The sequence below is a fragment of the Eucalyptus grandis genome, chromosome 3, assembly GCF_016545825.1.
Source record: "Eucalyptus grandis isolate ANBG69807.140 chromosome 3, ASM1654582v1, whole genome shotgun sequence".
In the NCBI taxonomy this organism is placed as follows: Eukaryota; Viridiplantae; Streptophyta; class Magnoliopsida; order Myrtales; family Myrtaceae; genus Eucalyptus; species Eucalyptus grandis.
This window is the reverse complement of record NC_052614.1, coordinates 18,170,028-18,196,023: the sequence shown is the minus strand read 5'-3', so window position 1 is coordinate 18,196,023 and position 25,996 is coordinate 18,170,028. Positions and strand designations below refer to the sequence as shown.

The 25,996-nt window shown below is 37.6% G+C and overlaps 3 protein-coding genes across 6 annotated transcripts; all 3 read left to right on the top strand.

Annotated features, from left to right (window-relative positions):
- The first annotated feature begins 804 nt into the window (after positions 1-804).
- LOC120286223 (toll/interleukin-1 receptor-like protein) lies at positions 805-2,444 on the top strand. Its single transcript, XM_039310251.1, has 2 exons — positions 805-1,752; positions 1,861-2,444. The coding sequence occupies exons 1-2, from the start codon at positions 1,127-1,129 to the stop codon at positions 1,970-1,972; spliced, it is 738 nt and encodes a 245-aa protein (XP_039166185.1). The 5' UTR covers positions 805-1,126; the 3' UTR covers positions 1,973-2,444.
- Positions 2,445-2,516: 72 nt separating this feature from the next.
- On the top strand, positions 2,517-13,019 carry LOC104439258 (disease resistance protein RPP2A). 4 transcript variants are annotated; one of them, XR_005549917.1, is made up of 6 exons: positions 2,517-2,946; positions 8,126-8,407; positions 8,756-11,564; positions 11,823-11,937; positions 12,151-12,257; positions 12,779-13,019. XR_005549917.1 is itself a non-coding variant. In XM_039310250.1 (2 exons), exons 1-2 carry the CDS (start codon positions 2,635-2,637, stop codon positions 8,453-8,455), a joined length of 642 nt encoding a protein of 213 aa, XP_039166184.1. In that variant the 5' UTR covers positions 2,517-2,634; the 3' UTR covers positions 8,456-8,743. The 4 variants fall into 4 exon arrangements, 1 of the variants encoding a protein (XP_039166184.1); XR_005549916.1 differs by having other exon boundaries at positions 12,116-12,257; XR_005549915.1 differs by having other exon boundaries at positions 11,823-12,257.
- A 2,667-nt stretch (positions 13,020-15,686) lies between these two features.
- On the top strand, positions 15,687-21,632 carry LOC104436914 (26S proteasome non-ATPase regulatory subunit 12 homolog A). Its single transcript, XM_010049769.3, is given in 12 exon segments — positions 15,687-15,879; positions 15,989-16,186; positions 18,711-18,818; positions 18,909-19,013; positions 19,096-19,152; positions 19,230-19,426; positions 19,629-19,728; positions 19,815-19,866; positions 19,869-19,923; positions 20,029-20,182; positions 20,259-20,336; positions 21,041-21,632. Coding segments are annotated over 12 exon segments (1,326 nt in total). The 5' UTR covers positions 15,687-15,876; the 3' UTR covers positions 21,260-21,632.
- Positions 21,633-25,996: the final 4,364 nt, after the last annotated feature.

Below are 25,996 nucleotides of genomic sequence, written 5' to 3'. Positions count from 1 at the left end.
TCGAATCTAATCTTAAATTGATTCAAACAATCAATTACAATCATAATAAATCTTCGATATCTCTCAAATATATCTTCCACAACCGATATCATATATTTCAACAAATCTGGCATTGAAAGAATAAAATGTATGAAAAATGTTGAAAATTATTTTAAGAGATAAAAGTGAATTGAGTGAGAGGCTAACAACTAGACAATAATTAGGCATAACGTGGCATAGAGAAATCTAGTTGGCGAAAATTCTTTTGGGGGAGATTTACTCTGGGAGCTAAATTTTCTAAAGGAATCTCTTTTCAGAAAAAGAAAAGTCAAACTGTGGATTGAAAACAATAGACTTTCGTATTTGAACACTTGGACATTTACGACACCAGGAGGATGTGAGTATTGGTAAGTTTCTGTCATGGACTCGTGTACATCAGCACTAGGAGCATGCGAAAATTGATCCTTAGTTTTCTTTTCTGTATGCCCCTGTCGCATAATGCTGAGAATCGCTGGAGGATTACAGCTGGAGCATGTCGGCATGGCTCGTCTTTTCTGTATCTTTCACAAATATAAAAAGCAAGTCAAGTAAATTTTACCAAAAAAAAAAAGCAAGTCAAGTAAAGAAGCGCATCGTGCATTGAGTAGGTTCCACGCACCTTCCTCATTATGCTGCGAAGTTTACGCCAGGAATAATTGCCTTTTGCTTTTCTCTTCTTTTATGGTGGCCGAGCCCTTCTTTTGTTAAAAGAAAAAGTGCGTCAAATCGAAGTCGTGTTCGCTTTCATACAAACCACCTGCGCAAGTTCTACACACCTTCCACCCAATGCTGCGGAAATCACGCATGCAATACTTGTCCTTTTCGTGCAGGATGCATCGCAGCGGTTCGATTAGCATAAACAGTCTTGGACCGCTACACGGCGAGAACTCAGCATTTCTCAAGCATGCACATTGGAGTGGTTTGTGTTGGTAATACAACGTCAAAGGCTGAGAAACGGTAGGGATCACAGTAGTGGGTGGATTGTGTTGTTTGAACACTCGTTAGGTAATCCTTGACTCCTTGCTCTTCTCTTCTCTCCTGTCCTCTCTTTCTTCTTTGATTGCTCCATTTTCTTTTCACGATTATGAACTGAGTTTTGAGATACATTATGCAATTTTCTGATCTGAGATTCCTTATTTCTCTTCTTTTGCATCATCTCTTTTACTGCCTTTGTATTAGAGTCAATCCTCTCGAGATGAAAAGGAAAGAACCCAATTACTCAGAAGATCCATTTTATGGGGCGTCTTCCTCATATGAAGGCGGGACCAAAAAGCCAAAAGGAAATGATTATGAAGTATTCTTGAACTTTAGAGGGGAAGACACTCGCAAAGGCTTCACCGATCATCTCTATATTCGCCTTGTCGATGCAGGAATTCACGTGTTTAAAGATGATAATGAGCTTCCTATTGGTGAGGCGATTTGTCCAGAGCTTCTTTGCACTATTACACGATCTAAGATCTCGATCCCAATTATCTCGGAAAACTATGCCTCCAGCAAATGGTGTCTTCTTGAGCTAGCTCAGATTTTGAAGTGCAAGAGAAGTGGAGGGCAGATAGTGTTGCCCATATTTTACAAGGTGCAACCCTCGCAGTTGCGACATCTTACAGGGAGATGGGCAGATGCTATCAATGCATATAAAGAGAATTTGGACGAAAAGGTTGTGAAAGAATGGGAAGAAGCACTCAAAGCCGTCAGTTACTTGAAAGGATGGGAATCAGAGAAGATTGAGAATGGGTACATAACTCTCCACTAAGACATTGTTTAATTTCTCATAAATAAATCTTTCTTGAAAAAGAATACAAATATTGTCATCCTATACTAAAATTCATTGTTACTTGACAGGCGTGAAGGAGCATTGGTTAAAATTATCGTTAGAGAAGTTATGAGCGAGTTAAAAGAGCTTTTCATCCCAAAGAGTTTGTTGGAATTGATAATCGTGTGGAAGAGATTATGAGTTGGATAGGTGCAAAATTTGATGATACAAATATTATCGGCATTTATGGAATGGGCGGCATCGGTAAGACAACTTTTGGGAGGGTCCTATACAACAATCTCTCTAATCATTTTGAACATCTTAGCTTCGTCGCAAATATTGGAGAAACATCTCTACACAAGGGTATTGAATGCCTACAAAAACAGCTTATCTACGATATATTAAGAATTCCACATGATGTTTCTAATGTCTTTGAGGGATTGGATGTCATCAAAAGTCGGTTTGAAAGTAAGAAAGTCCTTGTTCTTCTCGATGACGTGAGTGAAGATGCTCAATTAGATGCTTTGGCTGGAGACGGTAGATGGTTTAAAGCCGGAAGCATAGTCATCATAACAACTAGAAATAAAAATATTCTTGACAAGGCTAGAGCAGGCCACATGTTCCAACTAGACGACTTGCCTTTGGATCAATCATTACTTTTATTCAGTAGACATGCATTTGGAAAGAATTCTCCTCCAAATGATTACGATGTCATCTCTCGTGATATTGTATCTACTACCGGAGGACTTCCCTTAACTCTAGCGGTTATAGGTTCATTCTTATGGAGAAAAACAAAAGAAGTGTGGGAAGATACATTAACAAAATTAAAGAAAGTGCCTAATACTACGGTACAAGAAAAGTTGATGATAACTTACAAAGCATTAGATGATGAGGACCAACAGATATTTTTGGATATTGCGTGTTTTTTTATTGGATCATCTAAACAAAGTCCATCTTATATGTGGGATGCTTGTGGTTTTTTGCCAAGGAAAGGGATTGAAGTGTTAAGTATTATGTCCCTAATTAAAATTGACAAAGATAGCAAGCTAATGATGCATAATCAACTGAGAGATCTTGGAAGGGAAATTGTTCATCAAGAAAATAAAACGAAGCCTCAAAAGCGTAGCAGATTATGGATTTGTGAGGATGCTGTAGATGTGCTTGATGGAAACAAGGTAAAAATTTCCTCTACTTGTCTTAGTTGACGAATGTTGAGTCCATTTTCTTTCTTGTTTGATTGCCAATCTTGAGTCCCCAAAACTTGCTGCTTCTACCTGCAGAAGAGCTCTGTGAATTAATTGTTGTTCTTGCATGATTCCATGACATAATTAAGGAGCAATTTCCTTATTATTGTTGATTGATTTATATCTTTACCTCGTAGTATTGTGATGAGGACACTCTCGTTTGGTAACTTAATGCAACAACAAAGCGGCATAAGCATAATTTTTTTTTTTTTTTTTGGTAAAAAAAAAAAGGAGAGGAAGCAGGCATAAGCATAATGTTTGTAGGGCACTTTCAGAGAAAATCAGACATTTATAAATTGTTGGGAGCCATGCTTTTCCCGCGTCTTTTTTATGCACACGTTTGACACGTTCCGATTCTTCTTTTGATTTCTTGTGAAGTCCTTTCTTTCTTCTATCTTTTTTTGAGTCGACTTCTTATGAGTTGTTTGCGATGATAAATGAGATCTCCACTCATTTGTTCACAATAAGCTATCCTAATTGCCCTATTTTTCAAGTTGGGTTAAGTACAGATTTAGTCCCCTAAGTATTATTGTTTGTGCAATTTAGTCCGCTATCTAATAGGCTTTTTGGTCAATGTAATCCTTTATCTCTCACAATTTATGCAATCGAGTCCTTCGTTGTCAACCGCGAGTCAACATAGTCAATTAGTTAATGGCTTTCATATTTATTTATGATATACGCGCAACCGTGTATTATAACCCTCTGGACATAATTATTTTCATTTTTAGACTTTTCACAATAGGGGTCGTTTCTATTAATTCGCTAGTAATTTTTTTTAAAATCTTTTGTGACAATAGATATTTTTTCTATTAAACCTCTTATTACAATTTTTGTCTAATATAGGCTTTAATGTTGTAATAATTATTTCTAAACTATTCAAATTTTAGTCAGCATTTTAGTTAGCAAAAATATTTATTTAATATTGGAGAGAAGAATAGCACAAGTGTCATAACTTTTATACAGCACTTATTTGAGTGTCATAACCTTTTTATCACTCACTTAGGGTGCGCATGACAAAATTTCTGGCATAGAAATTGATTTTCGGCCGAAATTGATTTCTCAATTTCTATTTCTTAAACCGAGAAGCTAAATTTTTAGCTTCGATTTCTTTTTCAAATATATTTCGGAATAGAAATCTGTTTCAGAAATAGAGAAATAAATTGCGTTACCAAACGGATTTGTTTCCAAACCTGTTAAAGAGAAACGAGAGAAATCAAGAAACAGAAATTTTATCATGCGCAGCCTTAAGTGCCACATTGGAGTAAAATTCATCATTTTAGTGCTATTTTAGACAAGTTATCCTACATGGATTTTTTTATTAATTTCCCATCATATGTGAATTTTTTTAATTTAAATTTTTTAAAATTTTAAATTATTTATTTATTTTATTTTCCATTTTAACTTTTTTTAAGGGTCAACGAAGGTCACCAGTGACCCTCATAAGTTGCAAAGGCCTCGTCCGGACCTAGTGAGGGCCGCTTCGCCCTCGGATGTGGAGGCCATGGGCTAAGCCATCATTGACTCATCAACCACAGCCAAAGGTGAGGTGGCCCTCACTCAATGTGGCCACAAAGACCCTCGTCAACTCTAGGTGGCCGCAAGTAAGGCCGCCTCGCCCAAATATAGCGTGGGTTCCACAAGCGGCAAGGGTCGCCAGTGACCTTTACCGATCTTGAAAAAGGGCAAAAAAATAAATAAATAAATAAAAACATTTAAAAATAAAAAAAAAAAACATTTAAAAATATTCATGTTAATGCTAACGAAGCCATGTAGGACAACTGGTGTTCACGTTGGATTTTCTGACAAGGCAAATCACCGATGACACTCAAGTGATCGATTTTTCACATTTGTGACACTAAAGTGAGCGAAAAGAAAAAGTTATAGCACTCAAGTTAGTGTCATACGAAGGTTACGGCACTTGCGTTGTTCTTACCTCATTCATATGGCTAATAACATCAAAAATTCCAACATGGCACATTTGTGCCACATTTACCAAAACATATTTTTGTGTAACAAAAACCCCCAAATTGGAACACTTGTGCTACATTTTCCCCAAAATAGTTTTTGTGTTATAAAAAAAAACCATAATTGGTAGATTTGTTCCACCTTTACACTAAACTAATATATTCATGTTATATTTATTCCAAATTGTGGTAAATCTAGGATTTTTTGGGTATATGTGATACAATGTACCGGTTTGAGGTAAATATGACATGTATGCATTGGTTTGGGGTTTTTTTATAACACAAAAGTTAGTTTGTGATGAATGTAGTACAACTATACTAGTTTAAGTAAAATATGGCACAGATGTATCCGTTTGGAAATTGTAATGACACAAATTAGTTTAGAGTAAATGTGGCACATGCATATTAGTTTGAGATTTTTGGTAGTGTTAATCGTAGTTATATATATATATATATATATATATATATATATATATATCACCATTTGTCAATATGGGCTATCATATTGAATGCTTTCTGATCGATTTTTTTATTGCCAAATGGAGACTACTACCTTATAATAGATATTTCTACATCATTTACTCATAGAGAGCATTTCATTACGCACATATTTAGTATATTTATATCATTTATTTGTTAAATAGGAGCTATCATGTTCTATAGTTTTTGTTATCAATTTATTAATATCACTTACTTATAAAATGCAACAAAATATTTTTGCATGAGTATCCATACAACTTTTCAATCAAAACTATCATCACTTAGTGTACATTTCCTTATATTCTTTATGGAAATATATGAACTCATGTAATAGGACCCTCTAATTATACAAATTTTTTCCTTCTTCGACGGATAATGTTTTATATTCATTTTTTTGTATAGCATGTTAAATAATTATTTTGTGATGATGGATATCATTGTTAATGATCTTTTGATACTATTAACCTGTCAAATATAAGTCAAATATGATATTATTTGGTTGATATTATTTTTTGACAAGTATAATTTTAACATAATATATTTGTCAAATGTGAGCCCATTGCATGGTAAATCCAAATATTGTTTCCATTGCTTTATGTGTGTGTGTGTGTGTGTGTAACTAGATGGCATATGTTTTTGTAGATTGAATCAAGATATTAGAAGAAAAAAGTCTAATCATATTGAGTTACTCACTTATTCATATTTTAATTAACCCCTCGAAAATTACGACCTATTACATTACAGTAGAAAATGTGACTCTGTGCATAGCACAAGACTTCTATTATTAGAATCTGCAACACTTGAAAAAAGAGAATCTAAACATTCTTTCTATGCAATATCAAGAAAAGGACGTTGATATAAAGAAGTGATCGCCAAGAAAAGAAAAGGCAAAAGAAGTTTCATAAAGAAGTACGTGTTATTAAGAAATAAAAATAAGGAAGTGGAAAGACAAGTGGAAGTAACTAAGAAATATTAATGAATAGTATAATAATGTGTAGAAGAAACACATTGTGGAAAGTCAATCAAAATTTTAAGAATAAAAATGGGAAAGCTATTTGTGGTGGATGGAAATGGAAAAAATTCCAAATTTTGCCAGTAACGATTAGGGTAAAAGCCATCAAACTTTTTTTGTGACACCAAATTTTTGGGATATATGCGTCATGCGAATATAAATTTGGAGTTTTTGGTGTCACACAAATATAAGTTTGGGATATTTGGTGTAAAAAGAAATTAGAATAAATGTATCACATGGGTATAAGTTTTGAGTAAATGTATAATAGTTCATAAAGTTTGGATTTTTTGTGTTATTTTCCTTAATGATTACACATTATTCTCTTTTTTGAAGGTATCTGAAAATCACTGAGTTATGAGTAATGACATTGCTCCAAAAATTTTATGATATGTTTCATCTTTAGCAAAAGAAGGAATTTCTGGTGGGAGAATTTTATTGTACCCGTGAATTTGAGTCAATTGAACTTTAATTTCGTAGTGTGATGTGTTTAATTGGAGAAGGAAGATGAATATGCAAATCACATAATAAACATACTATTCCAAAACCAAACACCTTCTTATTTACTTAAAAATATGAAGAAATTTGTCTCTTCAAACTTAATTTTTCCAGAAAGAAGAGTCTATTAATGTAAACATAAAGAAGTGAATATGTACCTGAAAAAAAAGAGTCTGGTCCAAGCATATTACTTCCAAGAGAGATATATATTTATCAAAATATGAATATACTATTTGTTAAATGTTCATGCAACCATAAAGAAAATGACCCTAATCCATGGGGTACTTTTATCTCAAATTCGAGAAAGAAGAGTATCATAAGTAGCATAATCGAACAAAATAAAAAATCAATGGAGTCTAACGAGCCCTTTTTTAGGTCAGAGAGTCTAATCAGTTTTTGAAAATGTGAAAAGTGATGCATATTTAAACGCACTTTTTATTATTAAGGTATTCGTTAATGAGAGTATGGATAAAGAAAACAAACGTACTATTTTGATGAAGGAAACAACACTAACGGTATATTACTTTCTTTCTTTTTTTTTGTCAGAAACGGTATATTACTTCAACGATCCTTTATTTAACATTGAATGAACAATGAATGGTCAAGTCAATAATAAAGACCACAAAGCTAAATGACATCGTTTTAGAAGAATAATGAATATTTCCCAAAAAAATCCATAATCGTGAAAACTTTACGAAAGATTAGTTATTACGACATCTATACTTATACACATTCATTTAAAAATAAATTACCAGGTCTTAATTTCTATAAAAGAAGTGTCGACAAGAAATTTGGGTGGTGAAATTATAGATTTATTTACAGCATTACATTATACCTCAGTAAGAATATATATCTGCAATGATATCTTATTGAGAATATTTTTATAATTTAATTTGCAAAACATGTATTTATCAACACAACATATATTGGCAGATCTCACCACATTAATACTAACTCTTTAATGTCAAAGAATTATTAAAACCAAAATTTTTAACACGATATAACTTGAAATTTTTATAACATGACTTCTTCTTCTTTATTTATGGAGAATCATAGAAGTTTATACTTTAGTGATAGCAAATTGAAGTCAATATATCTTTTCTTATATACGATTGGTCTCATTTCATCATTTGCGTTCCCCAATGTTTCCTAATTGCAGGGTACAAGTAACATTGAGGCCCTTTGTCTTGAGAAAAATGACCGCACAAGAAGCTACACAAGTGAACAATTTAAAAAATTAACTAACTTGAGGTTCCTTCAAGTGAAGGCTGCAAATCTTGCTGGAGATTTTCAAGGCTTGCTTCCTAAATTAAGATGGCTTCAGTGGAAGGACTGTCCCTCAGATTTTGCAGCAGCCAACTTTTATTTGAACAAATTAGTTGTGCTCGATCTATCATGGAGTGAGATTTCAGAGGATTGGGGAGGATGGGGTCCACTTAAGGTAAGATATGAAGAAAGCATACCTCATGTGACTAATGCTGTGTTGTAAAAGTCCGATAGTACCAAATTCTCCTTTCTTTCTTTTGAAAAGAAAACATCTATATGTTGGTCACATGGCTAAACATTGTTACTTAAGAAACATTTTAATAAAACAAACATGAGGTAGTGGAGCATCATAGCACTAATAGTATGGGGACTAAGCTATGAGACATATCTTTTTTAAAAAGTCCAATTAAAAGGAGTAGTGTAGCATGGGTGAAGAATTTTAAAGAGTAACAAAACTAGGAGTAATGGAAAATCACACGCTTGAGAAGCCCTATGTCACTAAACTATCCTCCTTTTGATTCAGATGGCAGCCGAGCTCAAAGTTCTCAACCTCTCTGGTCATTCTTTGAGAAGAACTCCCAACTTGTCTAGTTTTAAAGGTTTGGAGATTTTGATTCTTGAAGATTGTGAGAATCTAATAAATATTCATCCTTCGTCGCGGACATCAAGAGCCTCATCTCCTTGATTATAAGGAGATGTTGGAGACTAGAGGAGTTACCAACTGAAGTAGGTAGGATGGAAGGATTAAAGGAGCTTCTCATAAATGACACTGCTATAAAAGAGCTTCCTATTTTGAGGCGTTGTTTGAAGCTAGAGAGTCTATGTGCCTCGTCTTGTGAGTATCTTACTCAATTTCCAGAATCCATGGACTCCCTTATGTTTTTAACTCAGCTAGACCTATCTCATTCGCGAATCAAACAATTACCTGAATCCATGGGCTCCCTTTTGTCGTTAACTCAGCTAGACCTATCTCATTCACGAATCGAAGAATTACCCGAATCCATGGGCTCCCTTGTGTCATTAACTCAGTTGAACCTATCTTATTCACTAATTGAAGAATTACCTGAATCATTAGGCTCCCTTGTGTTGTTAGCTCAGCTTGACCTATCTCATTCACAGATTCAAGAATTACCTATATCCATTGGCTCTCTGAAGGAGCTCAAGACTCTTGATGCCTCTAATTGTAAATTGTTAGAGTACATACCCTGCTCCATAGGCCATCTAGCATCTTTACAACGTCTGTTGTTACAGAAATGCGATCCTTTGAGTGAGATCCCGGACTCAATTGGAATGCTGACATCATTAATTGAGTTGGATTTAAAATTTACAATGATTGCAAAATTACCTGAAAGCATTAGTTCTTTGAAGGAGCTTAGGACTCTTGATGCCTCTTATTGCACATTGTTAACCCACCTACCCAACTCCATTGGCCATCTTGAATCTCTATCTTTCCTTGACCTGAGATTTTGTCGAAAACTTGCTCAACTTCCGAACACTATAGGCTCCCTTGCGTCTCTACAGCGCTTATTATTAGAAGAATGTCGCTCATTGAGAGAGATTCCAAACTCAATCGGAAAGTTGGCATGGCTGACTGAGCTGAATTTAAAACATACAGCAATTGTGGAATTACCAGAAAGCATTGGTTCTTTGAAGGCACTTAAGACTCTGAATGCCTCTTATTGTGCATCGTTAGCTCACATTCCCAGCTCCATAGGTGATCTAGCATCTCTATCTACCCTTGACCTAAGATTTTGTCAAAAACTTGCTCAACTTCCAGATTCAATAGGCTCCCTCATGTCTCTACAGCGATTGCTATTACGAAAATGCCGCTCATTGAGAAAGATCTCTAACTCAATCGGAAAGTTGGCATCATTAAGTGAGTTGGATTTGAGATGTACAGGGATTATTGAATTACCTGAAAGCATTGATTCTCTGAAGAAGCTCGAGACTCTTGATGCCTCTTATTGTGCATCATTAGCCCACATACCCAATTCCATAGGCCATCTAACATCTTTATCTCTCCTTGACCTAAGAAAATGCCCTAAACTTTCTCAACTTCCAGAATCCATAGGCTCCCTCGTGTCTTTGCAACGCTTATTATTATGGGAATGTTGCTCGTTGAGAGTAATTCCTGATTCAATTGGAAAGTTGACATCATTGATTGAGTTGGATTTAAAATCTACAATGGTTGCGGAATTACCTAAAAGCATTGGGAATCTTCAGAAGTTGAAGAATTTGAACATTCAGGGAACTCACATAGCAGAATTGCCCAATGCCCGAATGCGGCAAATTGCCAAAATCTAATTGAAATTCATGGTCTTTATAGGTTGGAATTATTGACAAGATTGGATATCTCTGGGTGCAAATCTATCGAAAGATTACCAGACCTTCCAGTTCAAAAATTCAAGGGAATTTCTTGAAGTTCGAGGCCAACTGGTAAGAAACTTTGGAAAGGTTCTCAATGCTTGTCCATAGAAGGATTACCAGACCTTTCTAGCTCAAAAGGTCTAAGGGAATTTTATGCTGCAAAATTACCGAGATCTAGTTGAAATTCATGGCCTCGACAGGTTGGATTTATTGGTAAGGTTAGATATTTCTGGGTGCACATATATCATAAGATTACTGGAACTTTCTACTTTAAAGAATTTGAGGGCATTTCGTGCTACAAACCGCAAGAGTCTTGAAATTCGTAGCCTTGACGGTCTCGAATTATTGGTAATATTGGATATCTGTGGGTGGACTTTGCTAGGAAAATTATCGTGCTCGAAATCCCTGATGCGGTTGAACATCAACAGCTGTGAGAACCTGGACGTTCAAAGCCTGGAGAAATTTTCATCCTGCAAAAGTTGGTGTATTCAGGGATGCAAGTCGTTAGCAAAATTTCTAGATGTGTTGAAATTTGAAGATTCAAGGAACTTGATGGTGACAGATCGCGGGAAACTTTCAGACATTCCAGGGCTCAAATGATCAAGATACCTAGAAAGTACAGAAATTTCAAGATGCTCATCAATTGAGACTTTACCAGATTTATCAGAGTATCAGAATTTGCAATATTTGGTCGCACGAGATTGTGACAAACGAACTGAGCCTCGTGGGATTGGCAACGTGGAGCTCATAAACGCTTTAGATATCTCCAAATACAAGTCGCTGAAAGCAATACCTGAATTGTCTGGAGCTTTTCTCATACAAAATTATGGGCTGTTGTTTCGCCAGGGTGTTCATGAGGTCATTCTGGTGATACTTGATACCGAGACAATCCATGTCCCTTAAAAAGGCAAAATCTTAGTCTTGATATTGGCAGGAATGAAGCTGGCAGTCCTGGTGTATCATCTGTGAGTGATTCTTCTTTTCACATTACCGAGTGATGCATGTTTCTTAGTTGGAATGAAACCTTTCTCTTGATCATCGTGGGAATGTCACTGGCAGCCCTTTTTGGAGGACTAGATAATAAGAGTGCCTTTTGAGAAAATAATTTGTCATATTTCATGCCCTATGGTTCTCCATTCTCGACATGATATCGAGAACCAGACTTTTAGATTAGTAATCTTTTTGCAATTTCTCTATTTGAAGGTTGTTGTGCTTGCTTGCAGGTCATCTAACACGTGTTTGTTTCATTTACACGGTGACTCAAACTTTTATATCTGATTCTTATCCATAATATTGATACGGAGGAAATTACAAGACGTTGGAAGAACAAGCAGCTCTGTAAGAAAATCCCTTTGACCATAGTCATCTCAGTTTATTAAGATGAGCGATCCTACACTCAGGAATGACATGAATTTCCTTTCTTTTCCCGATTACTTGAATTGGTTTTTTTTTTATTGTTCTGCGATACTTCAGCTGCAATTCTCTCTTTGGTCTTTTCTCATGTGACTGTTCAAAGGATCTTAATGATTAATATGTGGATTATCAAGGAAGTTCTGGAGGCAAAGTACAAAAACACAGGCAAAGGAGAGAGATCAATACAGCTGGATTTATGGCGCTCTCAATCCCCAAAATCCGCTTAGCTCTTTCAAGCTCCAAGGGTATAGTTTCGCAGTTTCAAAGTCATTTCAAATTCTCGATGAACTGTTTATGTGTTGAGTTTGATCCTAAGAAGATTCACTTCATTTCTCCAATCACTATGCGATTTACTCTTCTGCTCAATAGTCATTCCAATACTGGGATTTTTTCATTATTGCAATAAAGATTTTGTTCTGGCGAGTGATGTTCTGTTTTGACTTTTCCACTATGCAAATTTTCATCTCTCGTTGCTTTGTTTGTTTGTTTTTTTTTTTTTTTTAATATTTTGATAATCTTGTTCATGAGATCGGAACTGCAAATAGAGCCGACTTTCAAAATTTCAGAGGAGAACCATATGTATGTTACAAGTTTGAGCAATGTTATATGAATCATGCTGGAATTGTGAGAAAGAAGCCTTTTAACGAGTTTGTGATGAGTAGCAACATCTCACAGTCTATCTATAGTCCACCTGTATCTAGTAGAAATGATGATCCTCATGTATTATGCACTTACACAACAAGCCTATGGCATTGCACATGAACAGGACTAGCAATGCGACAGCGAGAGAGGAAGCATCACTTCCAGGTGGTGGCGGAGATGTGGTGGGGCAGGTGGTTGGGGCTGGTAGTGACAGGGATCCTGCAGGACTAGAGGCTGGGCTGTGGAATTTAACTGATGGTGACCACCAATTTTGGCCGTGGGAGCAATGGCTGCCATTAGCAAAGGTGTAGATGTGAGTAATACTCGCCAAATATGGCGAACGGAAAAGGTGGCAGGTTCGTTGGCTAGGGTGGTGAACAGAGAAGCGGCGTTCCAGTTGTCGTTGTCATCCTTTGACACATTCGCCACATCATGTGAACCCTATATTGAACACTGCAATAATAATGGAAGATCATCAGCATTAAAGAGTGAAGCTCGAGATTGATTTTTTGGCCACTGAAGCATCAGATTGATTGCAGTTACAAGTAATCGAGAATGGACTGATCGGAGCAAAGTCCCTAAAAATTATGATAAGCGAGTATCCGATTCCTACTCGAAGAGTGCCAAAATGAGAAGGGTGCATTGGCTTGGCCCAGTCAAAATACACGATGCTGCTAGAATTGATCCTTCATCCTGCAGAAACTCCCATTGCACAATTCGTCACCTTTGCTCTCGAAAAAACTGTGGTTGCAACTGCGAGACCGAAGACTCTGATTTTTCTCACTTGGCCATTTTGGCCGGGCTTGTGTTATAATTTCAGGTCAAGATCGCCCCTTAGATCTTCGTGCTTTCTTTTCTTTGTCGAAGGTCTGGTTTTCAAGCGCAAACATAGGTGGGAAGCCAATGTCGTGAAGGATACACATGAACTGTGTAGTGAGCCACTACTTTGTCGCTTTGATTGAGCATAATACTTTCTAAGTGGTTGGTGAGTGAGAATGCGATTGAAAATGAAGGAAGCCGGTACTGACCATTCATTCTCTGTCCAAATGATGCATTCACATCCGTCTTTTGACAGGAGTGCATTTAGTCGATTCTAGGATATTGCCCAAACGGATTGCAGGATTGGGTGGGAACGAGCGCGACGCTGTAATGCTCAGACCATTTGTAATCGGATTAAGGAGGACGATTTGATCATGGGCTGCTATCTCGCAAATTCTCTATTCTAATTGTGGATCATTCTGGCAACCAACCACAATATTTTGACTGATCGATATCTTTAAGAACTCCACATTATAACTAAATTAAAACATATTGCCGCTCAAATTGCTTGTATATTATGTCATACTGCTTATATTCCGAGTCGCCTCTCGGGCCAGGTCTTGCAAGTACTACTACTAACAGGTTGATGAAAAATCAATTGCTTTCTAAGCTTCGTGACTCAGAAAAGCATTTTCGATTGATGTCATCTGAGAATTCTCAATTGTAATTGTTTTGCACCGAGTGTCTAAACCGCGAGGACTAGGAAACCATGCTTCAGTGTGTAAGCTCAACATCCAAAGATGAACATCGACTCCGACATGCAGAACACATTCATCACAGACGACCCATTAGAAACCGCTCTCACGACAAGAAGAGATCAGCATTGCATCACACCGATCCTATATCTGCTCTTCCAGAACTCCAAGGATAACTAGCCCCATTGCCCGTGAAAAAAGGGATCAAGGCATCACGAGTCTTTCCAAAGAAAAGAGAAGCGCTGGGACTCGGAAGAGCATTTTCGGTCGATGTCATTCGGGAATCAGGTGAGCTTGTTTGTACTAAACCTCAAAAGCTGGAAAACTATGTTTCGGTGTGCAACCTCAGCATCTATCCATGAACATCTGCCCCGACATGCAAAATGCAATCGCGATAGACAAACCACTAGAAACAACTCTCGCGAAGAGAGATCAGTGCCGCGTCACACCGACCCTGTACATGCTCTTCGTGAATTCCACGGATAAATCGCACCAACGGGAGTCTTGCATATACACACAAGATTGTACCTAAAGCCTGCAACATGTATAAATCCTAAGGACATAATCCTTCACTCTTTGGGACCCCATAGGATCGACCCGTCTCCGGTCGAAGCTTGGTGGGAATGGTCACTGATTTAGACCGATTCTTCTTGCTCTTTAGGTATGAATTTCTTTTCCTCAGTTGAATACCCAAAATGATGCAGATGGTAGTCTTGTGCCATATTAAGAAAAGATATCAAAAGCTCAAATTCATTAAATATATTCAACTCGAATGATTTAGATTTTTTAATCTTATGATCATATGATTGTTTTCTTCAACTTGACTCTAAATTTCTCACCACCTTTTGATTGGTGAGCCGCATGTTATGGACATCATCCACATAAAAAAATCAACTAAATAGTAAATATGATTGGGAATGGTGTGGATGGTAAAGAAAAAAACAACGCTAGCAGTCCCCGAACTTTGGCCCAATATGTAATTTGGTTCCTAAATTTTTAATTTGTCCCATGTCATCCATAAATTTTAGCTTGATATACAATGAGATACTTGAACTTTAAATTTGTTTAATGTAGTCTCTGATATTTTAGTACACGTTCAATATAGTCCATAAACTGTATAAAGATGTTCAATATAATCCCCGGTCTTGAATTGATGGCATAACTACGTTGAACATTTTTAAAAATTGACACAGGATAAATTAAAAGTTTATGGACTAAATTGCATATTAAATTGAAGTTCATGGGCTGTTTGCATCGTTATCCTAAAATGAAACGGAAAGAAAATGTCATCTTCATTTAAAAGATGGCTAGCCCAGCCCACGTAATTCTCAGGCTCGCCAGGCCGTTCCGGGAGTTTCGGGCCGAACCTCTACCGGCCACCGGACCATTTCCAGAATCCGGGTGGGTCCTATCCGACCCGGATTCGATCCTCTTCCTCCTTTCGGGGCGTCTCGGATGCCCGGATTCCCCCCTTCCATTTTCATTCATTTTCCTTTTTACAAATTCGATTTTCTCTCTCATCAGTGCGTTCAAAGAGAAGAAGAAGAGAGAGAAGCAGAACAGAGGAGGAAGTTTTCGTGAGTGAGGGTTCACCGAGCGCTCTTTCTCTCTCTTCGCTTTCTCTCACTTAGGGCTCCAAACCGATCGTCGCCGGAGACTTCCGCCGGATTCCCCGACCTCGCCTTCCGATTTCCAGCACCGGATCGAGATGGTCGGTTCGCCGCCCCGCTTTCAGATCTGGAGCGGCAATCTCGCTCCTTTGCTTGTCCTTTTTTTTTTTTTTTGTGTGTGGGGATTGAATCGTCGTGGCGGCGTGGCAGGAGAGCGGAGGAGGCAACCTGGAAGCCGCCATAGAGCAGCGGCTGAACGTGGAGAAGCAGATGAGGCTGGCCGGCGAGGTCGCCGAGACGAAGAAGGCGGTGACGGAGATCCTGCAGCTGTGCTTCGAGGCCAAGGCCTGGAAGACCCTGAACGACCAGATTGTCTTGCTGTCCAAGCGGCGCGGTCAGCTTAAGCAGGTGAAAAGATTAGGCTTTTTCTCCTGCTTGTTTCCCGGTTGTGATCCTTTGGCCTTGCTTAATTATGGAATTTTTTGGATCCCTGCTTCTCGGGTTGCTGGTTTTCTGGGTCGAGCGCCTTGCGGCAAGTGATTGGCTGGTTCGATTGCTGGCTCGCCTAATAGTCCTAGGTGATGGCATTGGGCAACTAAACGAAGGGGTTCTTAGTACCATGAGTATTGAATGTGCGTGACATTGTTGAGTTAGCAGATGCGCTATCTTGTAAATGATTTTCTTTTAGGCTGACACCTCCTTTTTGCATTATTTATTGAAGTTAACTTCTCATGGATAAGAAATTATTCAAGTTGGCAAGATTTTGGAAGAATTGATAAAAATAAAAATAAAAAGATGTGCTTTTGGAACTCTTTTATGAAGGAAGCTTGGGTTTTTTTCTTTGGAAGTTTAATATTTCACCTGTGTAAACGAAGAATATGTGAAAAGCAAAGGGTTAGCCTTGATATATATACCCTTCCGGGCAGGGTACTTGTATTTTCTTATCAAGTTAAATTGATCAATATCAGTGAGTCTTCAGCACATAGGGAGTAGAAAGTGAGTTTCCACCATAACCAATTAGCATTGTCGCTTGCTCCCAAAAAAAAAAAAAATTACGGGAGACAGCAAAGTAAATAAGTAGAAGGTGCTGAAAGGTTACTTAGTTTCTTAACAGAAACTCTTATTCAAGATTAGTTTCCTTCCTAAATATCTCCCAATCCATCAAGTCTACGTGAAGTCGTGTGATGTTGCATTCTATCAAGATCACTAATTTGTAGGCGGTTACTAGCAAAATACTTTGAAATTATACTTTTGCAAGATGGACACTCCGTTTGGAATTGAAGTAAAACACATGCGAGTGAAGGATTGAAAAATATTTATCCTCAGTCTATGATAACAAAGAGAAAAGGTACATTGCTCAAGTTAAGTGGTTTTATTTTGTTTTATCATCTTTTTAGGGTTTAGTAAAGTCAGTAGGTGGTGCTACTCTTTGTTTTTATTCTAGTCAGTAGTTTTGATTTAGGATTTGAATTATCTTGTACTGGGATGGATTCTTTTTGTTGTAGACGGATAGGTACTTCCTTGGTACCTTAGTTATTATATCTTTTACATAGCAAAGAAACCTGGTTGAAAAGAAATTGGGATTGGGTGAGTGATTCCAAATACTGATCCAGGGATTGATGTTTGTCTACCCGCAGAAAAACTAATATTCGTTCGATTAAAGATGAACTATGAGTATGGGTTGTACCTCTCCGTTGCAATAAGGGTTTGCTGTGGAGTATTTTTCTTGCATGAACACAGCATGTGTTAGGTTTACTGGTGGGAAAGGAATATCAGAAAAGGAGGAGCCAAGATTATTGTGTTTGGTTGTCTACCAAGTTCGTGGGCATGAACTTTGGTCTTCCCAGCTTCAAGCACTCTGTGTTCGTCTTCTTCAAGTGATATTAGAGGAGTCAAAATTAATTGATGACACTGATGCTTGGATATTAATATGTGTTAAATTTAAGTTGCTCCGAACTTTTCTGTAACACAAGTATGTGAGAAAGAATATACTACCTTGTTGAGAGTTAATTGGGTTGTTTATTAAACTATGTCCATATATTTGCCTTTTCATGCCTTCTTTGGGCAATAAGCTTGTGGAACTTTCGCTCTTCATTGATCTTATTTCGTTGGTATGCTGTGCTGAAGGTTGATAAGTTATTCTGGATAGTCGGAGCATTATGACCAGTGGCTATTAATTGTGTGAATACAAGTTTTTTACTTGAACATTGTTTTTAGGATTACTATCTGTATACAATGCAGTTAAAAAAAGATGGAAAGTGGTCTTACCAAAAATCATTCCCAGTTGAGATCCCGAGTAGGATCATCGGATGTAGAATGGAATTCCTAAGCCCACTCCTAATATCCTACTTTGCCTATTTAATTAGGACTCAACCTCATAGTACTCAAATTAGGCCCAAGTTCTGATTATGCATGACGCATTGTATGTCTGAACAAATATCGAAAGGCCAGACCTGCTAATTAGGGTATGAAAACTGCTGGAAATTGAACTATAAGAAGATTATAAATGAGAATAAAATGCTGTGCTCATCCTGCATTCGATTGGATAGCCAGATAGTGGATTTAATTGGTGGTTGTGGCAAGGTGGAAGATACTTTCTGTACAGACTTGGGAGAGTCCATAAGCTTTTGGCTGGAATGACAATAACCTTTAATTGCCGGATTTGGAAATGGACTCCACTTTCATGCGAGTTTCTGTTGGGATAAATGGGATGTCTGGCGTGCCTCCACAAGTGGCATTGCAGGACAATGCCATCATCTTTGTATGGCAACCATCTCTTCTGGGTGGGGAGGGAATTCTTCTTGTCATTGCATTTTGGTCTTTAGCTTGTCTGCTTCTTTCTGCCTCTGGTCTTCTTCTTATATTTCATTGTCTGTAGACCTAATCAAGTTATTGGATGGTGACGTATGCATCCCTATTTTCTTATCAACAGGCTGTGACAGCAATGGTGCAGCAGGCTATGCAATATATTGACCAGACACCTGATCTTGAGACCAAGATAGAGCTTATTAAGACACTTAACTCTGTCGCTGCTGGGAAGGTGAATATGCGAACTCAAACTCTATGCAGCTTATGTTATGAGCAATCTGTTTAGTGTTTTGTGGTTTCTATAAATAGTTTCATTATGCAGATATATGTTGAAATTGAGAGAGCACGATTGATCAAGAAACTCGCAAAAATAAAGGAGGAACAGGGTCTTATAGCAGAAGCTGCTGATTTGATGCAAGAAATTGCGGTAACTAGAAGTTGACTTCTGTGATCATAGATCTTATAATTTGTTTTTCCTTGTCCAACATTATGATGGTTTTGAAATACAGGTAGAAACTTTTGGAGCAATGGCAAAGACGGAGAAAATTGCTTTTATCCTTGAACAAGTATGGGTTTTTGGTATTGCTTTTGGCCGATTAGGCACTATTCCTATGATTGGTTTTCTGATCAATGGATTTTGCAGGTCCGTTTATGCTTAGATCGCGAGGATTATGTGCGTGCGCAGATCCTTTCCAGGAAGATCAGCCCTCGAGTCTTTGAGGTAGATCCTTCCAAAGAGAAGAAAAAGCCTAAAGAAGGTGAAAATATGGTGGAAGAAGCACCGGCTGATATTCCATCACTTCTGGAATTGAAACGGATATACTACGAACTCATGATACGGTATATTGGTGTTTTGCTTTTAATGCTGGGTTCATCATTTTTTAACTAAAACTTTTCGCCAATCAAGTGCTACCGGCCACTCAGGTTGCAGATCAAACTGTGAACTTGTATGGCTTTATTTATCTGGCACATGCTCTTCTTCCTTAATGGATTTGAGTTACACATCTCAGTTTACCTCGCATTCATGTGGTTAACGATGTAGGTATTACTCACATAACAATGATTACCTCGAGATCTGTTGATGCTATAAGGCGATATATGAGATTCCATCAGTGAGGGGAAACCCAGAGCAGTGGATACCGGTGAAGCTTTTTCCAATAAGGATTTGTTAAGACTTCACTGAGTTTTTTGAGGGACAGCTGTTTATACTGTGGTTTTATAAGTGCAGGTTCTGAGGAAAATTTGCTGGTACTTAGTTCTGTCACCACATGATCCAATGCAAGCCTTCTTAATGCCACTTCAGAAGATAAAAATCTCTCAGAAATTCCCCAATTCAGGTACATCTTTGATTTGCTTTAGGTAATTGGTTGTACATCCTCTTTCATTATCTCAATAATGTGCCATAGAATAAGGTTGACGGTGCCTTCCATATTTTAATGCAGGTTGCTGCTGAAGCAACTGGTCACAATGGAGGTTATCCAATGGATTGCTCTTTGGAATACTTTCAAAGATGAATTTGTGAATGAGAAAAACATGCTTGGAGGTGCACTTGTTGAGAAGGCAGCAGAAGATCTTCGGGAGAGAATCATTGAACATGTAACTGTAGAACTTTGTCATTTTTGTTCTTTTTATTTGATCATTGAATAGATGTGACCCACTCTATTTTCTGCAGAATATTATTGTCGTTTCGAAGTATTACTCAAGGATTTCCTTGGAGAGACTTGCAGAGCTTCTATGCCTCAGCATCCAGGTCTGATTATGTTGGATCATTTGTCTATATTCTTTATTAATGTCAATCTTTATGAATGATTGGCAAGAGCCCTTATTTTCTCTGAGCATCCTCTCTGCCTGTGATCCCTGATTGGGGCATGGTTGCCGCATTTGTGTACTAGTTCGAAAAAAGTGAAAAAGAGGTTTTGGAGCCTTGGAAGCCAAAGGTTTGTCATGGAAGTGAGAACGTTGTCTTTGTAGTTTTGTTCCAGAAACGTTTCTGACTGACATATATGTGTAAGCTCGGCTTGTCAACTACTGCTCATAAATTTGGCATGGTTATAAGTGTCATTGTCTGGCATCTTGAAGCCATTTTTTGTCCCGTGGTCCTGAAATTCTGATACCCTTTAGGTGGGTGGGAGGAGCTCTGATATGTTTGCTAAAATAGCTGGCCTAGCTTTTCGGCTAGTATTAACACTCGCTCTTTCCTGCTTTACGCAAGTATATCTCACTGTTACAGCTTTCTTAATGTGAAGAAAAAAAAAATTATGTAGCGTGACCCTCAAGGAATACAGATCTGTTTTTGAGGTTCTGTTACCGCTGTTTTGGAGAGCTTTAATCATTCACATGCCTCAATTTGTTAAATCAACAGTATCATCCGATAGAGAGACCATATAGCGATAATTGTACAGCTTGAATGATATTCTATCGGCGTGACCTGTTAGTTCTATCTTTCCATTTTAGGAAGCTGAGAAGCATCTCTCCGAAATGGTTGTTTCCAAGTCCCTGGTGGCAAAGATAGACCGGCCAATGGGAGTTGTCTGTTTCCAGACGACAAAGGACAGTAATGACATCTTGAACTTGTGGGCGACAAATTTGGAGAAGCTCCTTGATCTTGTAGAGAAAAGCTGCCACCAAATCCACAAGGAAACCATGGTTCACAAGGCTGCGATGAGAGGTTGAAGATGTCTTAGTTGAATGAATGATCTCTCTCCCCTTGAGCCTCCCGCTCTCACCAAGAGAGAAGCTGACGAATGCTGTTTCACATTATGCTCTGGAGTGGGGACTGAAGATATCCGTCATAGAACTCTCTTGTAGCTGGCTTCAATTTGATTGCATATTTTGTAGGTGGACCAGATCTGGGCCTTGTTTCGGATAGAAATGATATACTGAATACACATTCTGCATAGGAATGTAATGTGGTCTTTTCATCTTTCCTCTTTTCCCCCTCGCTTCATTTGAAGATTTGTTGGCTTTCAGTCCAGAAATACCAATGGAACAGGTATGAGCACAATATGTGCACTCAGTAGTACTGAAATGAGTACCTTTTCACTGAGTTCTGTTTCGCATTGCAAATATTGCAGGTGCTTGTTTTTTTTAACAACATCCAAGATTACATTAACTCTCCAGGAGGCTAGTGATGGCAATTTTTGTTTGTTTCATTAGCATTTGAATTTCATATTCAGTGGAGAGACCCTTTTTTTTTTTCATTATCTAGACCCAGTCTTGGCTGTTGGCAATTCTAAAAACCTCTTTCTAGGAGCTTCATTTTCAATAGGATAGCTACACTTTCTACCTCCTCAAGAGACGTAGTTTTCTTCCATACTTTGTTCTCCAGGTACAGTTTGCCGTGATGTCATTCCTCTCTAAACTTTTAGTCACCGTAATGTGTTTCATTGTTAACTAGTTTAAATATTTCTCTCAACCCTTGGCATGTATGTGGATAATACATCGTGAAGCATAACGTATTGATGAAAAGCTCCAACTAAAAATCGAACACATGACATTCATTCGCGTTACCTGCCATTCTCCTTGAAAATACAACCTACTCCAGCATAGTACCTTTTTGATTCCTCGCCGGATCACGAGGTGCCGCCAAATGGAGTTCTCACATGATCACTTCCCATTTTCAATCTGCAGTTGTTGCTTCCGAGTGGCGTGGCTCCTCCTTAAGTAAGGATGAGAACTAAATTGTGTGAAAAGTCCTCGTCTCTTCTTCAGTCTCTAAGCTGATTGCTTGATTAATGTCGGTGTCTAGAGCCTTGGAATGCTTCATGTCTTTTCCTGTTCTGTAATAAGCCCACAGGAAAGCCCATGTTGAATACGACAGTCCATCAATGCAGATGGTGTAGAAGAGAATATGCGCGATTGTGTATAAGTTGATTATGAAAGTCAGGTCGAATGCATTTTCCAGTTTTACACTGGCATTAAAGAAAAGTCATCACGAGTAGTAATCTTCTAATCAAGCTGAAGAAGCCAATTTTGAGAAAGCCCATCAATATTCCTGTTTACCGGCAATAAGTAACTCTTTATTGGTTTGTTGTAAGGACATTAATCATTGCCATGCCAGAAAGCATTTGGGTTCAACTGAGGATCGATTTATAGGACTCAAAGTCGTAATTTTTTTAGTTTAAGTGGACCTTGCATTGTTTGTGAAGGAATTCGAAAAAGTACGCTTGTAAGAGTGACCAGGTAGAGACAATGTTTGAGGCATTCATAAAATAAAATAAAGGTTGGGTTGAATGGAATGAAACAGAAGTTTCATCGTATTAACGTTTTTCATTAATCACTTATTTGGATCTTGAAGAGAAGTTTCAATTGCGTTCATTTGCATCTTGAGACCTATAGGTGGACTTATTTGCATCTTGAGACCTATAGGTGGACATAAAGTCATCGTTGACTCATTTTCAACGATCACATTTTTCACATATTTTCATATCCTAAACCTTTTAAAAATAGTTTGACAAACAAATAAAAAAAGATAGGGAAAATTAGAAATTCAAAATATTTGTCAATATTAGGCATCAAATATCTATCTGATTCGACATCGCTTATATCGGGATTGTTACACCTCCTAGATAAGTATTGCACAAATTCAAATGGACCTGACGCAATTTAAAGTGGATTGCTACCAAAATTGAAAATATTTTATCTAGTGGCAGCAAGTCTCGTGTGGATTTGCCTAATGCAATAACACCAGGATTGGAATGTTGGGGATCTGAACAGTGTTGGCAAGCTAGGCTGTTAATTTAACACCAATTAATAGTATCTGAATCAAGATCTTCAACCAAGGAAATGAAATTGTGGCATTTGGTGTAACTCTTGTTTATCATTGATACCATTAAACATCAATCGTAACCCTAAACGAGGCTATGCATTTCATGTGTCCCATACTTTTCCAATTAAAGGAATTTGTTTGGATCTTGTCGTGTGACATGTGGTTGTGATCGTACAGTTGAGACTTCGAGCGTCAATTTCATCTCAAAATCGCTTATGGATTTTTGTATTGCATAGCTTAGTGGATTTTCTTGTCTTCTTTCTTGGATAGCGAGCATACTTGGGTTTCCTTTTCAAATCACTTCACCGTGTGATCCAATGTTCCCCTTTGGTCTATTTCCGGGTAAGCTTTTGATCCTAGAATAATGAGGTGGGGTTAGTTCTAAGCTGTCGAGCTTTCATATCGTCTCTTATCGTTTCGGATTCTGAAGAAGCTCACAAGGCAAGAGAAGAACCTTTGCAACTATGAGTAAAGAAATGAATATTTGCTCTTGCCTTGGGAGGCTTTATTAGCTAAGCTGGTTTTCAGAGTGGCAAAAATAAGCAAACTAGAAAGCTACAATATACTAAGTGTCAAAGTGATCCCTCGTTGGCCTCATGTAAAATGCAATCTCTCTCCATATAATAGCTTCAATTTAAATCGCATTTTCTGACGTTACAATAAGTTAATATGTGAATTTCTCCCATATTGTGCTAAGAAAAATAAACTTGAGATTTTGGTGGGAGTCTTCCGAATTCCATATTAAAGGCAAAAGGGTTAAGGACATCCAATGCATCAACCCTTCAAGGATTGGTTGAATGATTTAAGTGCCTGGTTGAGATGTGGTAGTTTCAATATCCGAATGATAGTTCCTTTCACTCTTAGCAACTTTTAAGGGTGACGTCCTTCACTTTGTTTATAAGTGGACTTTTATCGTTGCACGTGGACATGGTGAAATTGCGCCCGTAAAGATTATTTGAGCCAAAGATTTAGATTGCAAGAAAAGAAAGGTGATAAAATTTTTCTCTACTTTTGATTACAGGAAACAAGTTTCTAATTAGTTACAAATAATGAACATTACTCACGTGCAAACTTAACTAAATATAAATGTAGATAAAATCCATATTTGTAATTCATCAATCGAAACTAACCGAGGAAGAGGAAATGTAAAAAAACATGATTTGAAATGAAAACGACATGTGATATGCCTGCAAGATTTCTTTGTTTTGAGGACATTTTGATATATGTGACAAGTATATAAATTCCTTCTCAATGATCAACTAGATCAGCATTTCAATCCATTTATGTACTATAGGCGTGTTTTCCTCCAACCCAATTGAGAAGAAAAGCCAATTCAAGACATTTGGTTCATTTTTGTGACATTTATACTTCGTACCTAAATATAGCCTTCTCTTGCTTATGTAGAGAAGGCCACGTCCATATCCCTGAGCCTGGCCACGTCCATATCCCTGAGCCTATGTGATCTCATTGGGAAATTAACCTAGGCCTAAGCGCCGCATGGACCTGCAATAATTTACCAATAAGGCTTCCAGATTAACTTTCCCAACACAGCTAAAAAGAACCTCTCAAATATCACGTTCGCATCTTCCGCCGCCGCCGTGAAGAATTGCTCAGAATAAAAGTAGATATAACGTGACAGACAAAACTAATTGCAACATACAACAATATTAACATTGTTAAAACATGATGATTTTATAGCTTGTATACCACGAAATACATAAGAATGTGCATATGATAGTCATTTTGTGCGACCCATTTATCTATTATACAACCTACCTCCACCATCATTGATATAGGTAGTTTTACTTTGAAAATTTAACCAATTATCCAAATCAACGGTGATGGACATGAATTTTACCCCAAAAAAATTTACACGGTCAGTGCATTCGAGTTTATTCCATCTTATAGATACTTGTAAGTTTTTAAGTGGATAATTGACTTGACCTAACAACAGAATGAGTCCACGCAATAATCTCTTGCCCATCATCACTGAAATTACTCCAAAGGGTCCCTTCCCAAACAATCATTCTTGTGGTCCATACATCCACACAGGCAGACACACATACATGGCAGTAAATGCAGGCTATAACGAAGTGCATTAATGCATGTATGGTGCATGCAACGCATGGCATGCATAAAGAACATACCCAATTCATCAAGTGGCCCTTGCTCTATACAAGTCCACATCGAGGCATTATTTGATAGGGAGAGTCAGAGGGGTCGCCCCCCTCGTCCGCTGTAGGAAAAAGCCAGATTTGATGAGGGCGTGTGTGGCCTCTTATACTTTGCTTCAGTTGAAGGACATACGCAAGTGTATCTGCTTGGGAAAAAAAAGGACAAATCTGTGCAAAGATACTCTTTTCTTTCCCTCACCGGGAAAAAAAAATTAATGAGTTTTTTTATATATGTGCTCCAATTGACTTCACAAGCTATGTAAACATCTTGTACACAATCTATATATCAAACATTGTTAAAAACCTATGTTACTGAGATGATAATGTCAAACAACAAAGCTACATCCTTCGAAGAAAACAAAAAGAAAGTATAGTAAATACATGCCGAGTAAATCGCATTCACCGTACCACTTTTTTCTATTATAGTTGAAAATTTCATTATTAGAGATAGATTATATAGATAGGACA